The 16737-nt window shown below is 46.1% G+C and overlaps 2 protein-coding genes across 2 annotated transcripts in view; one reads left to right on the plus strand and one right to left on the minus strand.

Moving 5' to 3' along the window:
• Window positions 1–6286: 6286 nt before the first annotated feature.
• LOC123936840 lies at window positions 6287–8292 on the minus strand. Its single transcript, XM_045997391.1, has 3 exons — window positions 8047–8292; window positions 6418–7408; window positions 6287–6339 (listed from the first exon to the last, which is right to left on the minus strand). Exons 1-2 carry the CDS (start codon window positions 8290–8292, stop codon window positions 6518–6520), a joined length of 1137 nt encoding a protein of 378 aa, XP_045853347.1. The 3' UTR covers window positions 6287–6339; window positions 6418–6517.
• The window catches only part of HS3ST1 (heparan sulfate-glucosamine 3-sulfotransferase 1), a 28957-nt gene continuing 19077 nt past the window's right edge, over window positions 6858–16737 (plus strand). The window contains exon 1 of the mRNA XM_045998014.1: window positions 6858–7282. The gene's annotated coding sequence lies outside the window, so the exon portion shown is untranslated. The remainder of the gene's footprint in view (window positions 7283–16737) is intronic.

Consider the following 16737-nt stretch of genomic DNA (forward strand, 5'->3'; position numbering starts at 1 on the left):
AAAAGGATCAAGGGAGTTAATCAGTTTTGGGGTTTTAAATTGGCCTTAAAAATGCCCTGCCTTTCCCCTGCCCATGTTACAAAGACTAAGACAGATGAGAGCTGAGTAAGTCTGGTCTCACAGATAGAAACTAGGTTGGACAACATAATGGTGTGAGAGCCAGGAGGCCCTGCTGGCTCAACCCCAGAATAGGGTACACTTCCCCAGGAAGAAAGAGACACCCCACACCAGTCCAGACCTCCCTCCAACAGTGAGGACCCCGAAGGAGCAGGGAAGCCTCATAGGTTGGATGCTCCCTACAAGCACCCTGCTCCCAAGAGGAAGGGCAGAGCTGATGAAGCATCTACAGTTTCCCTCCCCAAGTTTGCCAGTAACTGAGTCCATCTGTCTCCCTAGGCAGGCAGAGTGTTCCTGCCAAACGCAGCAACTTCCAGAAAGAGGTGAATCCATAAAGGCAGGCCAAGGGTACATAAGGAACGAGAGCTCAGAAGAGCATTGCAGCCCCACAGGATACGTTGACACCTTTCTGATTTCCAACCACATGACAACTGTGTCCGGCTCACTTCTGATCTCCAGGGCTGGAAGAGAATAAGAGCTAAAGAACTTGGTGACACTGGAATGAGTGAGCAGGGACACCAGCGCTGAGGTCGGAGGCCCTGCATGAAATCGAAGGCCCCAAGGTGACATAAAGTTTGCCAGGAGCTGCATCTTCCTAGCAGCTTTTATTTTTAAGGGCTGATCGCAGGTGGGGAGAGAAAAAACGATCATAACGAGAATTGAGGTTTGTAAGCTTGGCTTTTCATTTTATCAATTAGTTTATGAAATGCAATTATAACAATATCATGAATATTGGATTTAAGCACCTTATGGATAGTTAAATTTCTAGAATGTAAGCACGTTTTGAAGGCGCAAAGAGGAACCCAGATCTCTGCTCCTTCATTGGGAGATAAAATATAAAATACACTGGAGACTTCTTTCTAGTTGTATGAAGTGAACACATGCAGTTAAAAGAGGAAAGAGAAAGTTATATCATAAGACAGAAAAAAGCATTGAAGGACTTGATTTTGACCTGGTTCTAAATGTAGCATTGCTAACTCGTTGACCCTCAGAAAGTTATTTAACTTCTCTGCACTCATGTGAAGCATGGGGATAAAAAGAGAATGCATTCAAATCGCCTAGTATAAAGCTAATCAATAAATGACATGATTTTTATTTACCTGTACATACCTCTTCCTTGTTTCTCATACTGTTTGATGGATTTTCCTAAGTATACAAGTTAGCCAATTTTATAGTAGTTCACAACAAATATTGCTACAAATAGATTGAGATATGCTCACTTGATCATTATAAAGCAAAAAAAAAATTTTTTTTTAACTTAAGAGTTAGGTTGCCTGAGCTTTGAAGCATGCTAAGAAATACTACCACCATAATGGAGGGGAAAAAAAAAAAAAATATATATATATATATATATATATTTCTTTTGAGTATCACTGTAAACCTTTTCATAGGAACAGTATTCCAAAAACCTGGGGAAAGAGAACTCTATTATCTTTCAAGAGATGCTTGCTTTGGCTTTGTTTTCAATCTGCAATCAAAACAAAGCTTAGAAAAAAGAAGGCAATGCTGTCAGTTTTCAGGGACAATAGGGCCACCCTGGAGAACTTCAGGAGGTACTCCCAGAGGAGAAAGCTACTAGAAGGGTGTGCAGCTTGAAGCCGAGAGTGGAGAGGATGTGAGAGTTTGATAGTGACAGTCCAAATGCTCCTTGAATCTTCCTAGTGTTCAGAGAACCAAGAGCTCATGAGAATTGTTGACTGAATTGTAATTTTTCTATTCATGAGTATCTGTGAGCACCTTCATGTAAGGCATTAAATTTTATTCCTATCCATAAATATACCTGTGATACCTGACGGACATTGTCCGTCACTGAAACCTTTACTGAAAGGTTTCAGCTCAACTGATGGGGCTGGAGAGAAAGGAAAAGATGATTATGATGATGATGATGATGATGATGATGATGATGATTATCATCCTCTTTTCTTTTTTTGGAGAGTTGAACTTTCCAGCATCCTTGAATAAGGCCTAAAAGAGAAACTCAGCAAGACCTGCTCATCAAAACATCGGTCAGTTTTGGTTCCAGCAAACCTAAAATCAAAGGGAGTGCCACAATTTCCCACCTCCCTGAAGGCACCCCAGCACTCAGCAGGACCTAATAATTTGAACAAGGGGGCCACTTCAGGCCTGCAATATTGTAATTTTTGCAGCACTGATGTGTGTGATTTGGGGCAAAATTTGACACGGGACCAGAAATAAAAGCGATATCTTGTCTAGGGTTGTTTATCCAACACAACAAATGGACTGTAAGGAATGTGTGGGAAATTGCGTTTATCATGCGTACTTTACCTGAATCAATTAGGCATTCATTCATACATCGGTACAATGTCACCATCTGCACAGAGCCGATGATTTCTTCTTTAGAAGTCACAGGAGACCTGGGTACTTTCAGAGTCCCCAGAAATGTTTTTATTTCTTTTACAGCTTCCAGGCCTCAACAAATATGGAAATAGATAAGAATAATATATTTATCTTTACACAAGTGTGGTCATGGAACTTAATTTTTAATTTATTAGTTAATTTTGAAGGCTAGGTCCCACAAAGATCAAAGTTATAACTCAACCCTGCAACCACACAGGCAGAGAATAAATCTGGGGTCACGAAGGGGATAAACATCCTGTTTTCAGAAAAAGGCATCAAATAATCTCTCAATCTGGATGGGTGGATAGTTTTTGTTTTGTTTTGTGTGTTTTTTTTTTAATTTAATTTATTTATTTGACAGAGAAATAGAGCACAAGTAAGCAGAGCGGCACACAGAGGGAGAGAGAGAAGCAGAGCCACCCCCCCCCCACCCCCATGTGAGGCTCGATCCAGGACGACAAAAGCATGACCTCAGTCAAAGGCAGCCGCCTAACCAACGGAGCCATCCAGGTGTCCCGGGTGGATTGTTTTTAAGGATGATAGTAAAGTTGGAAGTTAGACTGGCTGGTGGAGAAGGCATGCAATGGGTGAGCTGAGTCAGAAGGAACCTTGATCCTACATGTTTTCTGGATATGACCCTCATTCTCTCTCTCCCAAGCCGGCTGCTCTAGCTAATTAGCAAATCAAAAGAAATGGAAACAATTCTAGACCTGAGCACAATCAAATTAGCAGGAGTTATTTGAGGATACCATTTTCACACAGTGTAATCATGCTCTCTTTGTTTTGGTCAAATGAACGAAAATCATTGTTGAAACCCAATGCCCGCCCCCCACTCCTGCCCAGCCAGCTCTCTGGATGGTGGCATCGCATATCTCTTCTCATCAGCTTTACACACGGTCTCTTCTATAAAGACAGGGATGCACAATGTACAATTAGACAGTACACATCAAGGCTCCCCTACAACAAGGACCTTTCAAAAATGCATCTGACTTTTCAGGTGATTCAGCAGTGAGAGCCATTAGTGCACCATCTAAATCGGGACTTAGAAAGTTTATTAAAATTGGATTTTTAACCTGATCCCAATTTCCTCTGCTTCTAAAGAATCCCATTGGACTCCTTAATATTCATGCTATTAACCTGAAAGATTCAAACTGTCATTATGGGAGGAAAGACGATACAGGATAGGTAGCCCCACAGGCAGGAGTTGCAGATAAAGTCAGACTGAGCCCAGGCAGGTAAAAGGACTGTGGATCCTACATCTTTAGGAGAAGCAAGCTCTCTCTTTTTCTCTCTCCCCTTCTTCTAAACTCCCTAGTCCATGACATATTTGGGGAAAGAAAGCAAACAGAAGTAACAAAAGCAAACACAAGCAAACCATTTAATTACAGAGAGCACTAGACCAGGAGTCTAGTTTTTACTGGAAGGGTAGCTGCCTTGATAACTCATCTCCACTTCTGGTGCCCTAATTACTCCCACTCACTCACATCATGACTTTAAACGTCTGTGCCTTTGTTTTTGTAAGATGAGGAAATCATAGGGATGCCTGTGTGGCTCAGTCAGTTAGGTGTCTGACTTTGGCTCAGGTCATGATCCTGGGGTCCTGGGATTGAGCCCCACATTGGGCTCCCTGCTAAGTGAGGAGTCTGCTTCTCCTTCTCTCTCTCCCCTTCCCTGTGCTTCCTCTCTCAAATAAATAAATAAAATCTTTTAAAAAATGAGGCAATTATAATTTCTAAGACGTCTGGTACAAGGACAAAACGTACATATACTGTAATCCATCTTGCCCACGTGCCGGGCCCCAAAGCCTTGAACGAATCCCAGCCAGTATTAGTACTGATTGTTGGTTGAACACATAGCTCATTTGGTTTTGTTTCCATTTTATTCTCTCAGGCTTTGTCTTCTGCAGAACACAGTTTTCCACTTAATTGATGCTAGTGAGTTTTGGTACAGTTGGGTTGTGGGGATCAGTCTGGTTTCATCTTGAGATAAGACTTCCTGCTTCCCTAGGGCATGGGTGGTGTCTTCACTGTCCACTTCTTGCTCAGTACCTGGCATAGAGTTGAACACATGCCAGGCACTCAGCAAAGACTCCGGTATCTTATGATAACAGGTAACAGATCATCTATTAAAACCATCTCTTTTTCTTGTTGATGACACTGAGAAAGAGGGTTTTAGGCCAGACATGTATTAATGGCAGCCAATCTTCAAGAGCAACCACCATTGTGTCTCCTGTGAGCCCCCATTCTGACACTGACAGCCCTGATGGGAAACACATCTGACCTCATCCAGCAGTCCTTGAGGGGATACACTGTTTTAGACACTGTGCAAGGTTCTGGGGAGACAATACAGAGTTCTCTTTGGTTCCCATCATGGTCCCCATAATCTAGTGGAGAACCCAAATCTCTAAGCTGATATTTTCAATACAATATTTGTGCTGTTACACCAGTGCTGAGTTCTGGCAGTATGTAAATGCCTGGTTAGTAAACCTAAGTCATGCCCAGAAAAGGTCAGAGAAGGCCGTTTAAGAGAAATGACAAATTCCTTGCCAGAGACATAAAGCTAACTAAGAACAAAAGAGCTAAATAATACTTTCTTACTTGTCTGAACAAAAGAATGCTGATCATTGATCAATGGACATTGGCAGAAACTTAAAAAATGAAAGAAGTTAAAATCCAGTCCTCAAATTCTTAATCACTTGCCAGAGCTACTTGGGGTTGCTTCTTGCAAGTGAAGTTTCTAGCAGAGACTCAGGGCTGGGGCCTAAGGTTCTCCTTCCTTTTCAGGACTTGTAGTAGGAAACCAAGCAGATCTGTTAACCTGCTCTTGGCTCCCAGTGTGCTAATGGAATCACTGCCTGCCACGCTTTGCATCTGGCAAATGAGTAGTGAGACTCAGACTATGTAACAGAAACACTTTGAACTCTCAAGGAAAAGTAATCATAACAACTTAGAACATCAAAGCTGCTCCCAATTTTGAAGAACCCATGATCTACACTGGGCTTAGCTGCTAGTAGAAGCTAAGGAGACAAGTAATTGGCAAGGGTTTATATCAGACTACCATTTGACCTGCACAACCTCCTACATGATTTTATACAGCTTCATAGGATGGGGCGTGGAGGTATACTCCTTTTAAAGCTAACATAAATTAAATGCTGAGGCTTTTCAAAGTGGGGCTTTAAAGTGACTACACACACACACACACACACACACACACACACACACACACTCACATATTAACATTAGTCTGGCTCAGAGAAGTAGCCAGGGTCACAAAAACCCCTAAAAGCTTATTTTCCAAAATAAGTCTTGTTCTTGGCCTCCAAGATGCTATTGACTTCATCAGACAGCCAGAGAGGGTGGCCTTTGCTTTGCTTTCTTAAAGGGCAGTAGGTAACAACTCATGAGTAAAGGGGTCAACTTCCTATGGCAACCATTCCATAAATGGGAAAGTATTTTTAAACCCAGCAACATTAATGACAGAATTTTAAAAAATTAATGACAGATTGAATGACAAAGTCAAATTCTTCCAAATACTTATCTTCCAATATTTAAGATGTGGAAGATCTAGTGAAACCTCACTTAAATTACTTTGATGTTCATTTGGCAGTTTTCTTTTCTCTTTCCATGTTTCTTTCCTCTCTCCTTCCTTCTTTCTAACGTGTTTGCTGACTTGCCTTTGAGGGCAGCTTCCTTTGGCTCAGGTAAGCTGGTAAGCAGGCGGTCCAGCCTCTGTAAGGAGATTCCAACCCCACGCCCCTGGAAATCTTAAATCTGAAGTTGAGCTACTTGGATGCTGCTGGTCGAGTTCTCCCCCAAAACCTCCAGCTACAGGATCTACAAGATCGGGGGAGGGGACAGAGAAACACTGCTTCATTTCAGGGCTGGCGTTTACCACCCTGGGGTGCTAGTAAAAGAGGTGAATTCTCCAGGTTCTCCGGTAAACCTGCATACGATCCGGGGCGCGAAACCGAAGTAGAAGGGCGTGTTCAATGGAGACCCGGGGTGTTCCGGGGCTTGTTCCGGGGCCTGTTCCCTGTGCGGATTCAGGCTCCAGCTGTCTGGCCCCTGGCGTCCCGGTCCGGAGGCGGTGTAAGTTCCGGGGGATGGCGCCTTTGGCCTCCAGGGCGGCGCAGGGAGCACCCGCACCAAAGGTTGGTCACCGGCGGAGGAGGAAACTGTGCGGACCCACCTGGCAGGAGCACAGCTCCGGGAACCCTGGGGCTGAGAGTGCGGAAGGAAGTGGGCTGAAGTTCGCACGGACCCTTCCCTAGCAGGGGGTAGGGAGTAGACAGGACATCCCAGGTTCGCCACAAACGCAGAATCGCGCAAACCTCAACCCGCCCCACCCTCCTGGCCACTCTGGTCCCCTCCTCCTGGACGGAAACAAGGAGCCGCGGAGCCGTTGGGCCAGATGGACTCTTCCGATACACGGAGCCATCCGGCCTCAGTGCAGCACCAGAGCGGGCCGGGCAGCAGTGGGCGCTCGCGATCCTCCTCTGCCCTGCGCTCTCTCCCTCAGGACCCGGCCTCCTCCGTCCCCTCCTCCTGCTCCTGCTCCTCCTCCTGCTCCTCCCCTCCGCGGGACTGTTCGCCAAGCCTCCCGCCTGCAAAGTCCCCGGCGCGAGGGCAGTCACCAGCCGCCACCACTGCCTAGTCTCCGTGGGTGCCCGCATACCCTGCCTCACCCGCCTGCCCCGAGGCGCCCCGAAGCACGCTCCTCCGGCCGCCGGTTCTCCGCGGAGCTGCCCATGGCTCAGCCCGAGAGCCGACTTCGGGCGCCGGACCGGCTCGACCGCGGCGCTGCTCAGGTGAGTGCCACGCGCTAGGGGCGGGGGCCGCCCAGCAAGACGGAGTAGCAAGACGGGGGACCGTCGGGGTGCCCTCAACTGGCGCCGCAGATTTAGGGCGAGCGCAAAGCCCAAGGTGAGTCGAGGCTGGAGCAAGAGGAGTGGATGTGGGGGAAACAAGAAAGAAGAAACACGGGGTTTTCCATCCTTCTCACCTCCTGTCTTGCCCTCTCAGGTCTGCAAATCCAGAGAGACTGTTTTTTGTTGTCTTTGTTTTTGTTTTAATAGGCAGGTGTTCGGGTTTCTGACTTTGTGGATTGGGTCCTTCCCCAACAGAGTCAGAAGGCTCGCTCCTGCCCACCGCATCTCCCTAGGACTGTGAGGGGCAGCCCGAGCGCTGCGAGCAGCAAAGCCAGGGTACCACTCTGGCTGGGAGCTGGGGCAGGGATACAGTCAGCAGAAGTCAGTGGGTCGAGTGAGCATTCCGGGTGGGGAAACCTAGGTCTGTTTGCCCTTGCATTTGGTCGGAGTGGAGGAGACATGGGACATCTCCCGGGGGTCGGGGATGCTCGGGAGGAGAGATATTATAGGTAGCCTTTTTTAACGAATGCCGATTCTATACCGTCCTGCTATTTCATTTTACTTCTTACCTATTTTTTTTTTTTTTCCTGCCTCTGTTTCTATTTCGAGCACCTTGGGTGGTGGCGGCAAATGAGGGTGCAGGGAGGCGGGGCGCCCACCCGCGGAGGGAGTGAGTAGACCCTCTCTTAGATCCAGGGGCATGCCGACTCCGCGAGCCTGACGTCTCCAGGTGCGCTCTCGGAGCCAGACCGCGGGCTGCGCGCTACTCCCCCTTCTGGCCCCATCCTGTCCCGGGAGCCGGAAAGCCGGTTTCCAGAGCCGGGAATAGGATGGGGAAGCCGGCGAGAGCAGAAGCAGGCATCCAGGACGCGGGTGTGGTGTGTGCTTCGCTCCGAGGTTGTGTGCCGGCGCTGTGCGCCTTCCTTTTCACTTCCTTGGCGGGCATACATCCCCGTTTCCTCGCACACCCTGGCCCCTCTCTTGGAAGTGGGGTTGCATCCCTCCTCCGCCCTTCACTGTGCAGGACCAGACGTTGCCTTGCCTTGCCTTGCCTTGCGCGAGTCTCGCTCCTCCCCCATTATTATCTGCCGGCTATTTTTATCCACTACTTGCAGGAAGATGCTTTTGGGGGGATTCTGGGGAGGAGACTCCAAACCCGCTCTCTTCGCACTTCGCTCCCAGAAGCGGTACCCTGCTAAGAGGGAGCGGCCGCAATGGATGGCCGGGGGATTGGGGATGGAGTGTATGCGCTCCTCATCCCGCAGTCAGAGCTCTCTCGGAACCCGGCACCACAGGCTCGGCTGCGCCGCTCGCCCGGAGAGCCGGTCCCGGGAGGAGCCCCTAGAGTCCAAGCGCCTTTCTTGGCCGGCTTTTGTGGCTGCAGCCCGAGCGCACGCATGATCCTTTGGGTCCTAACACTTGGGATTGCGCTTTGCAGCCAAATCTCATTTTCTTGTATTGAAATGGAATTACCAACTTCCACTCAAGGGTTAATTACAGGAATTCCGTCTTAAAAAGGGGAAGAGGGACATAACCGAACTTCTTCGGGCCTGTATTTCTAAAGCCCATCCTTTGGCATTTGGAATTATTCTTACTTTCAGCGTTTTCAGTAAAAATTGGGTGCAATTGGAATAAGCCTGACTTCGTGAAATTCCAGGAGATGGACGCCTCAGAGCCAAATTCCCGCTTTACTCTTTGTATTTCCAGGGCTTACATTCTTCTACTCCCATAGGGTTGCAGAACTAACACGTTCAAATGGACCCTTGTGTTACATAAGATTTTCTCCGGCGCTAGAAAGAAAAAAGATCAGCTTCTTACGGAGTCTTTAGGGGCTTCCGCGGGTCCCTCTAACTCTTGGCTGGCCAGAGCTCCGCAGGGTGGATCAACAACTTAGTGACTAAGCACTCCTAAGTCCTAGCAGTTAATTAGGACAGTAGCATTGAGTGAGGATTGGTGAAGCTGCCTGGTGTAGGATGCACTGTAGCTTTAAGATGTTTAAGATAAGAGTTTTGGGGGTTTTTTGTTTTGCTCAAGAAACTGGTGATAAAGAGGTACCTTGAACTTGCAAATGGGATCAGGAAAAGCCCAGGGCTCTTAGCTCTGTAATTGGTACCCCTACTATGAACCCTGTAGTCCTCCAGCTTGAAGCCATGCTTTGCACAGTGTAGATGTTCAGAAGCCCTTTACGTGGACGCCAAAATATAGCTGAAGCTTGTGCTTTTATTGTCAAAAGAGGAAACCCCCTTTCTGGAAAAGCCCTGAAAGAGCTCTTTGAAGGGAAACTATGTGGGAGCTTTTCTTACTTTGAATCACCATTTGATGGTGCTTGGAAGGGGCTGGAAATATGGACTGCCTTTCCCCTCTGCCAGGGCATCTACCCAGGGTAGCACTGTGAGTACTGCTGTGAGTACTGAGTCCTGTTCTCTATGTTGAGGCTAGAGTTTGGGGAGAGCAACACTAAAATGGATTGATGTCCTGATGGCCATGAACCTGTACCCAGGGTCAAGGCTTAGACAGCAGGTTGCAAGGCTTGTCTCTAAGCCAGAGTCCTTGCAGTCTTAGAGGGGATGAAGGCACAGCTGGAGAGTAGTAATGTTCTAGCAGCCATGTAGGAAATGCAGTAACTTTTCAGGGGGCATTGGGAAAGAAGAGGGTGGTTCCCCATCACTTTGGTGTGTCGTCCTTCAGCTCTACCTATGACCTAGTGCTTCATGTATAGCTGCCCTTTCTAAGTGGGGAGGCTGGGGAGTCTGCTAGCTGCTTTTGGAGCCAGCTTCTTGCCCCCAGACCCCAAGCAAAGACTCTTCCCTCGCTGAGGGAAAGAATCTCAGATTCTGCCTCTGAAAAATAGAGACTGAAAGGTTATTATGAGAAAGTGAGAAAATGTATATGAAGAGCGTTTTAGCAATTCTACAACCCTGGTGGAAAATGTTTAGGGCTACTGAACATGCTTTTCCTGCAAAGTTCATTTAGCCTATTTTAATTACAATTTGTGTATGTCTGTGTGAATTACATATGCTAAACATTAAATGGAGGAAAGGATTTCATATAATGGGTCAGTATCTCCTTGTGATCACCTGAAATTCATCAGTACCAGGCCTCAATGCTTCTCAGAATGATCAATTTCTTGTTTTGGGGGTCAGAGTTAATTTTTTAGAGTTTTTTTTTTTCTTAACTTCATGGATTTTATATGTCCTCAATTCTTTTTTTTTTTTTAAGATTTTATTTATTTATTTGACAGAGAGAGATCACAAGTAGGCAGAGAGGCAGGCAGAGAGAGAGGAAGGGAAGCAGGCTCCTCGCTGAGCAGAGAGCCCAATGCAGGGCTCAATCCCAGGACCCTGAGATCATGACCTGAGCCAAAGGCAGAGGCTTTAACCCACTGAGCCACCCAGGAGCCCCCTCAATTCTTTCTATCTTTCTATCTATCTGTCTGTTTGGAAGAAGGGTCCTGATACTGATTAATCAGAAAAGGAAGAAAGTTGCAAGTGAGTGTATCAGTTGGGGAAAGTGATAAGTGCTCTGTTTCAGGAGATAAGCTAGGTCTCCCTTGTTTAAATCTGTCATCAGTATGAAGGACTGGCTCTCTATTGCATTTTCAGCATCCAGATTTGTCCTTAGGACCTAGCTAAGTGCCTGGTCACTTAGTAAAGGCTCCATAAGTATTTTTGAAATAAGTGAATGAATGATTGAACAGCATCTTCACAGCAACCCTGTGTTGTGCACAGGCAGATGGCATGATTTCTATTTTAAAGATTTGGAATCTGCAGATCAGAAGAAAAGTTAACTGATTTTCTGAAGGTACAGAGGATTCCAGATTGGAGTTCTGGTCTGTCTGTTCTCATTCGTCTCCGCTGTACTATTTGCATTGTCCTATCGCTCCCTTCACCACTAAAACCCTCCTCATCCACAGTGGACTTTTGCATTTTGGAAAGGTGCTCACAGAGGGACTTTTCAGTGGGAGGTAAGGTGCTCTCTCTCTCTGCTTGTTCATCTCTCTGGGCCCAGCACGGAGGCTCAATAGGATGAACCCACCTGGGACCTGGCATCTTGTGGGACTAGCTAAAGGATGCAAGGATAGCTAAGTGTTCATTTACCACCCTGAGTCATGAATCAGTTGGCGTCAGCCTGAATATGTCAGGATTCCCCCAGGGTTCTGTTCCCATGGCGTGATCCTGCCATATTCCCTGACACTAAGTTTCCCTCCATTTCTTCCCTTTTAACAAGCCTGGCTTCTCAGCTTCTCGTCAATTCCTAGAGGTAACCCCTAGTCTTCAAGCCCATTCCTTTTTCTCTTTGAGTTAGCCAGAATTGTAACGAGCTGATGTGCAGCCTCTCCCGATCCATCTGCTGGCCTGCCTCTGGCATGACGCTTTCTCAGCTTCCTCTACCCACAGGGAATTAAGCTCATAGCTTTTTCAGTTCATTAGAATAATATTTACTGGGCCATAGTTTTTCAATAGTTATCTGGTACCACCAGATTTCTAGAAAAATGAATACATTATTCTGCCGAGGAAATGCTGTAACATAAGGGATAAATAGATCCCAATTGGCATCTTTACTTTTTTTTTCCCCCCATACTGGCCTGCTTTCTGGGAGCTTTCCAGCAGGGGTCGCACACCGAAATGCCTTCAGTAGCCAGGCAAGTCACCGCCTCAGCAAACAGGCCTTACCTTCTGTGCCTGGGTAAGAAGTATGTGTGTTGCGGGAGCATTGGAGCTCAGACCCAACATCTATTGCCAGTGGGACTTCTGGCCCAGTTCGGCCACATCTGATTTTCTTTTTGTTTTTTCCAAGATGGGCTGTAAGTTCACGATTTTATGTCGAATCTACTGAGTTTTAAGTGCCAGGTGCTAAGACAATATTTTGAAATAATCCCATGTGGGCCACTCAGAACACTTCTGTAGGTAGCCATTATATCCATCCCATGGGCCTTCAATATATGGTCTCTGGTTTCTGGGGATAGGAAAGAAATGGTGAGAATGAGACTCTTTGAAATCAGCTACCTGGGATGTTGGGACAGGGGTGTGTTGGGCGTGCTGTGTAGACAACAATCCAGTATACGGAGTGTTTGCTCCTGCTCTTCCTGTTCCTTTAGGAGGCAGTTGCTACACTACATTTACACCTTTAACACATGTGTACTGAGTTCTGACCATGGACCCAGGACTGTGTGACACCATAGAGAGTAACACAGATGGGAATCCTTGTCATTGTCCTTAGCTTCTAGTGGATGGGACAGAGGAAAGCAAGATAAACAAGTACAATCTGTCCTACGTTAGAGAGTGATGTGCTAAGGATAAATCAGGGGAAGGCCATCTGAAAATCCAGGGTTCTGGAGGTAAAACCTCAGGCAGGTAGCCAGGGATTTCAGAGTTCAGTCTCTGACACAACATATTCAAAGTGAAATGTCACCATCTGACGTAAAAGATTTCTGCGTGTGGGCATTTGGACCCTTGATTATATTCTCGGAGTTGCTATTGTGGATAAATCCCTGATAATGGACTTCTGTCATAATTTTAATGAAATCGACTACTGAGCCCATTTACTGAGTGTCCACCATATGCCAGACACTGGATTCAGTGCTGGTATGCATTAACACACAAAACCCACCAAGGACCAGTCCTCAAGGAAACTGTAGACCAGCACAGAAGACATCAATAAATGATCCCAATAGAGTAGGTAGCTAAGGTGAACCAGCAGCAGGGGAAGGCTGTCTTCACCATTGAGTCTGGGTACTCAGAACTTTGACATTCAGCACATTTATACAAGCATCTAAAATGTGCTACAAAAAGTTTCCCTCTCTGCTGCTCTACCTAGTTGAAACGGGAGCTCCATCATCAGTGAAAATATTTTGAAGCTTTCATTTCTTTACCTGACAATGACATTTTGTATTATTACCAAAGTTCATTCTGCATCACAAAAATGAAATATTTTAAAAACTTATTCTATGTATGAAACGTACTTGTGCCCCTTGGAACTCTGATACACCCTCCCCCAAATTGCCCCAAGTTTTTATGTTGACTCTTGTCATCCGGGGCAGTTGTGCAGAAGAAAACAAACAAACAAACAAACAAAAACACACACACAAAAAAAAAAAACCCAGATCTTGTTCTTAACGAACTTAGTCTTGCAGTCAGATAAATTAGAACATTTTTGCATATGAGGTGGTGAAGGCATAGTGCTTGGGCCTCTGCCTGGGTCAGTGGCAGCCCTTTCCCAGAAAACACCTCCTTGAAATCACTGTTTATTTCTCTCATTGCAATCCTTTCTCTCACAGCAGGATTTGTGGTAATAATGATTATCTGGAGTCCTCTTGTTACTTTCTGTCTCTGATTCCCCATCAGAATCTGTGCCCTAGGCAAGCAGACATCTGGACCCACACCAGTGTTTCTCCCACCAGCTCCTAGAACAGTGTGCCTCCTTCCAAGTGGTTGCTCAGAAAAGAAACAAGAGGCAACGTTTCTGTCTGGGGGAACTAGGGAAGGCATCGTGGGGGAAGAAATATTTAAGGAAAGAGAGAAGCACGGAGGGAAAAGCCAAAGAAAGATGATAAAACATAGTCAACATGTGTGTGGACCACCCCCCACCAAGCCCTTGCTAAGGCTCATTTGTCCCAATTAGGGATTCCCCATGTGGTCAGCAGGTGAGTAACTGGCATGTTTACACACGCCCCCTTCACTGAAAAGATTCCGGTTGTGCAAAAGCACTCTGGCATGCAAAGAATGAAAAAAAATAGAATTTTTAAAAGATGAAAAAAAGAGAGAGAGAGAAAAGAATGAAACTGATAATTCCTTATTTCTGTTTTCTGGGCTAATACCCATGTTCTCCTTTTTGTACCCGGTGCTTTGAGGGAGACAGGGAGCTTCTAGCATCTTCATTCTTATATTTAAAGAAACTAAGGTCTGGGCAACTTTTCTTAGATCCTCAGAATGAGGGCGGCAGACCCCAGATCCACAGCCGCAATCCTCCACCTGCAGTGAGCAGATGGCTCAAGGTGGAGACTCCTTAAGTCCCTGGAGGACCGAGGAGCCCATATTTTCCATAGACGAAGAAATATATTTAGATTTAAAACATTCACATCTCCTTTCATTCCTTAAGAACTTCCATTTCAGCACTTTCTGGGATGCATTTTGTGCCTTGTTGAATTTCCCCTAGAATTCCTGCAGATTAGGTACACCCTGCAGTAAGCTGTTTTATGTAAATGTCTCCACTCCTTAGTTGAGGAGAGTACATCAGAGTCCTGTATCAGCAGTTAAATACAGCGAGAGAAAGGTGATTGCAGACGCAGCTGAAATGAAAAGCACGCTTGCCTCGCTGTGCTCAGAAAAATAAATACTCAGAGTGACGAGGAGCAAGTGCAGGCTGGGCAGTAGCTAGCCTGGTCTGGGTGCCTGCTCCGGAAACCTCCGCTGGCACTTTATTTAAATTACATCTTACACCAGATTTTCCTGAGTCTTGGAGAGGAAGGAGGGAGAAGGTGACGGTGACAGATTTCTGGGATTAGATTTGGAGTGATTCTTGTGGCAGAGAGAGCATGGCTTTTGAAGTCACATCTGTCTGAATTTCTGATCTCGCCCTTACTGACTGTGTCATCCTGAGAAATAGACAAATCTCTGGGCTTCAGTCTTGTCAGCATTCTAATGAGAATTAGAGGGGATTGCCAATATAAAATGCTTAGTGGAATGCTCAAGAAAATGTGTATTCTTCTTGAGTAACATTGCCAAATTTTACAAGTAAAACTACAAGACATTCTGTTAAATTTTAACTTCAGATAAACGGCATGCAATATTTTAGCACAGGTGTATCCCAGATACGAATGTTAAAAAAATTTTTCCTTGTTTTATGAAATTTCATTTTAACGGGAAGTCCTGTATTTTATCAAACATTCCTGTGCTTGTGGTGACAGTTCTGAGCGATTACTTTGGCGAAAGTCCTGTTAACTTTAGGAAGTTAGAGAGCAGGGAGCACAGTGATCCTGAGGGTGACCTAATCTTGACCTTGGACCTGGGCGTGGTCCAAGGAGAAAAGGAAGTGTTGTTTTCTCTGGTGAGCTAGGCAACCAATCAAACCAAGGCAACCGTAATTATTTGTTTGCTCAAGGAAGTGAAAGAATTGTGGGCCAAACCAGATCTTTCAGTGCATTCAGTAAGTGAGACAGATTCCCTCTAAAGTGGTGAAGGCATGCGCCCGATTACTCCCAACACCCTCTGCAAGAAGGTGTTTCTCCCTGGTGAGGTCACCAGGGTGGCAGGGAGTCCAGCAGCGCAGTTCCTTAATCCACACAAATACTGCTCAGAGCAGGTACCTGTGGGGCTGGGATTGCAAAGATGAGGCCAACACAAGGCCTCCACTGGGCCACTGAAGGAAACTCTGTGCTTTGAAAACCCACACCTGCAAATGCTCCCTCATCCGCTGAATCCAGAGCTAATAAAACTGTTCCGGGGCCTTCCAGACCCGCTCCTCCAAGTAGATGACCTCAGGTGATAAATTGAGTGAGAGAGCTCCCCTAAGACCTCTGGAGTAGGTTGTTCTGAGAACAACCCAGTGAAAATGTTGTGTTTCCATTTTAGGTAATAACCTGATGGGGAACTAAATTAACAAGGCTTCTGTTGCATGTGGACATTCCAAAGCAGTTTTATGCTCTCTTCAGGACCGAGATATTGCTCAAGCCCAGATCATTAGTTTCTGTTGCAGAGCACATTACTAACTCTTCATTTAACCCCAGCTGCTCACTAGCTGTGTGCTTATGGGCAGCTGGGACCAGAAAGTAGGCAGAACGCCACAGCCGCTCGCACACAGGCTTACCCAGCAAGAGGTCAGGTCAGAATCCATTTCCCTGCTCCTCAGCTGCCCTGCAGGGGGCGAATTACTTCTCCTCACCAAGTCTCCGTCTCCACATCTGCAGAATGGGCACAATTTATATGATCCCAGAGGATCGTTTACTGCACATTAAATCAAATGAGTATGGCAAACATTGCCAAGGCATCTGAATCTTAGTTAGCATCACAAAAGAAAATGTTGTTATTAAGATGACAGGAGAAAGCCATAAGCTCTAGATTGCACAGCCAATATCATGTGTAGAGACCAGAACTCATCTCACATGTCATATTCATAGGAGAGCATCAGAGTCTTTTGCTCTTTGTTTCTGTTGTCTTAATTTATATAATTTAAGCACAAGTTATTTTATTTTCTGGGCCAAGAGATGAGAAGCAGCAATGTAGAGAGGGTATGGAAGTATCTATTAGGACAGGCATGCAGTAGAGAGAGGAGGGGGATCCACAGTGAGAGGGAAGGGAAGAAAAGGAATTGGAGGAGAAGCCAGGGCAGGGAACCTCTTAAAAACAGACGGGAGTTCGAAGAACGTGGAATGTCACAACGTGTTGTAAAGGGGAAGT

This window comes from Meles meles, chromosome 2 (genome assembly GCF_922984935.1).
Source record: "Meles meles chromosome 2, mMelMel3.1 paternal haplotype, whole genome shotgun sequence".
Taxonomy (NCBI): domain Eukaryota; kingdom Metazoa; phylum Chordata; class Mammalia; order Carnivora; family Mustelidae; genus Meles; species Meles meles.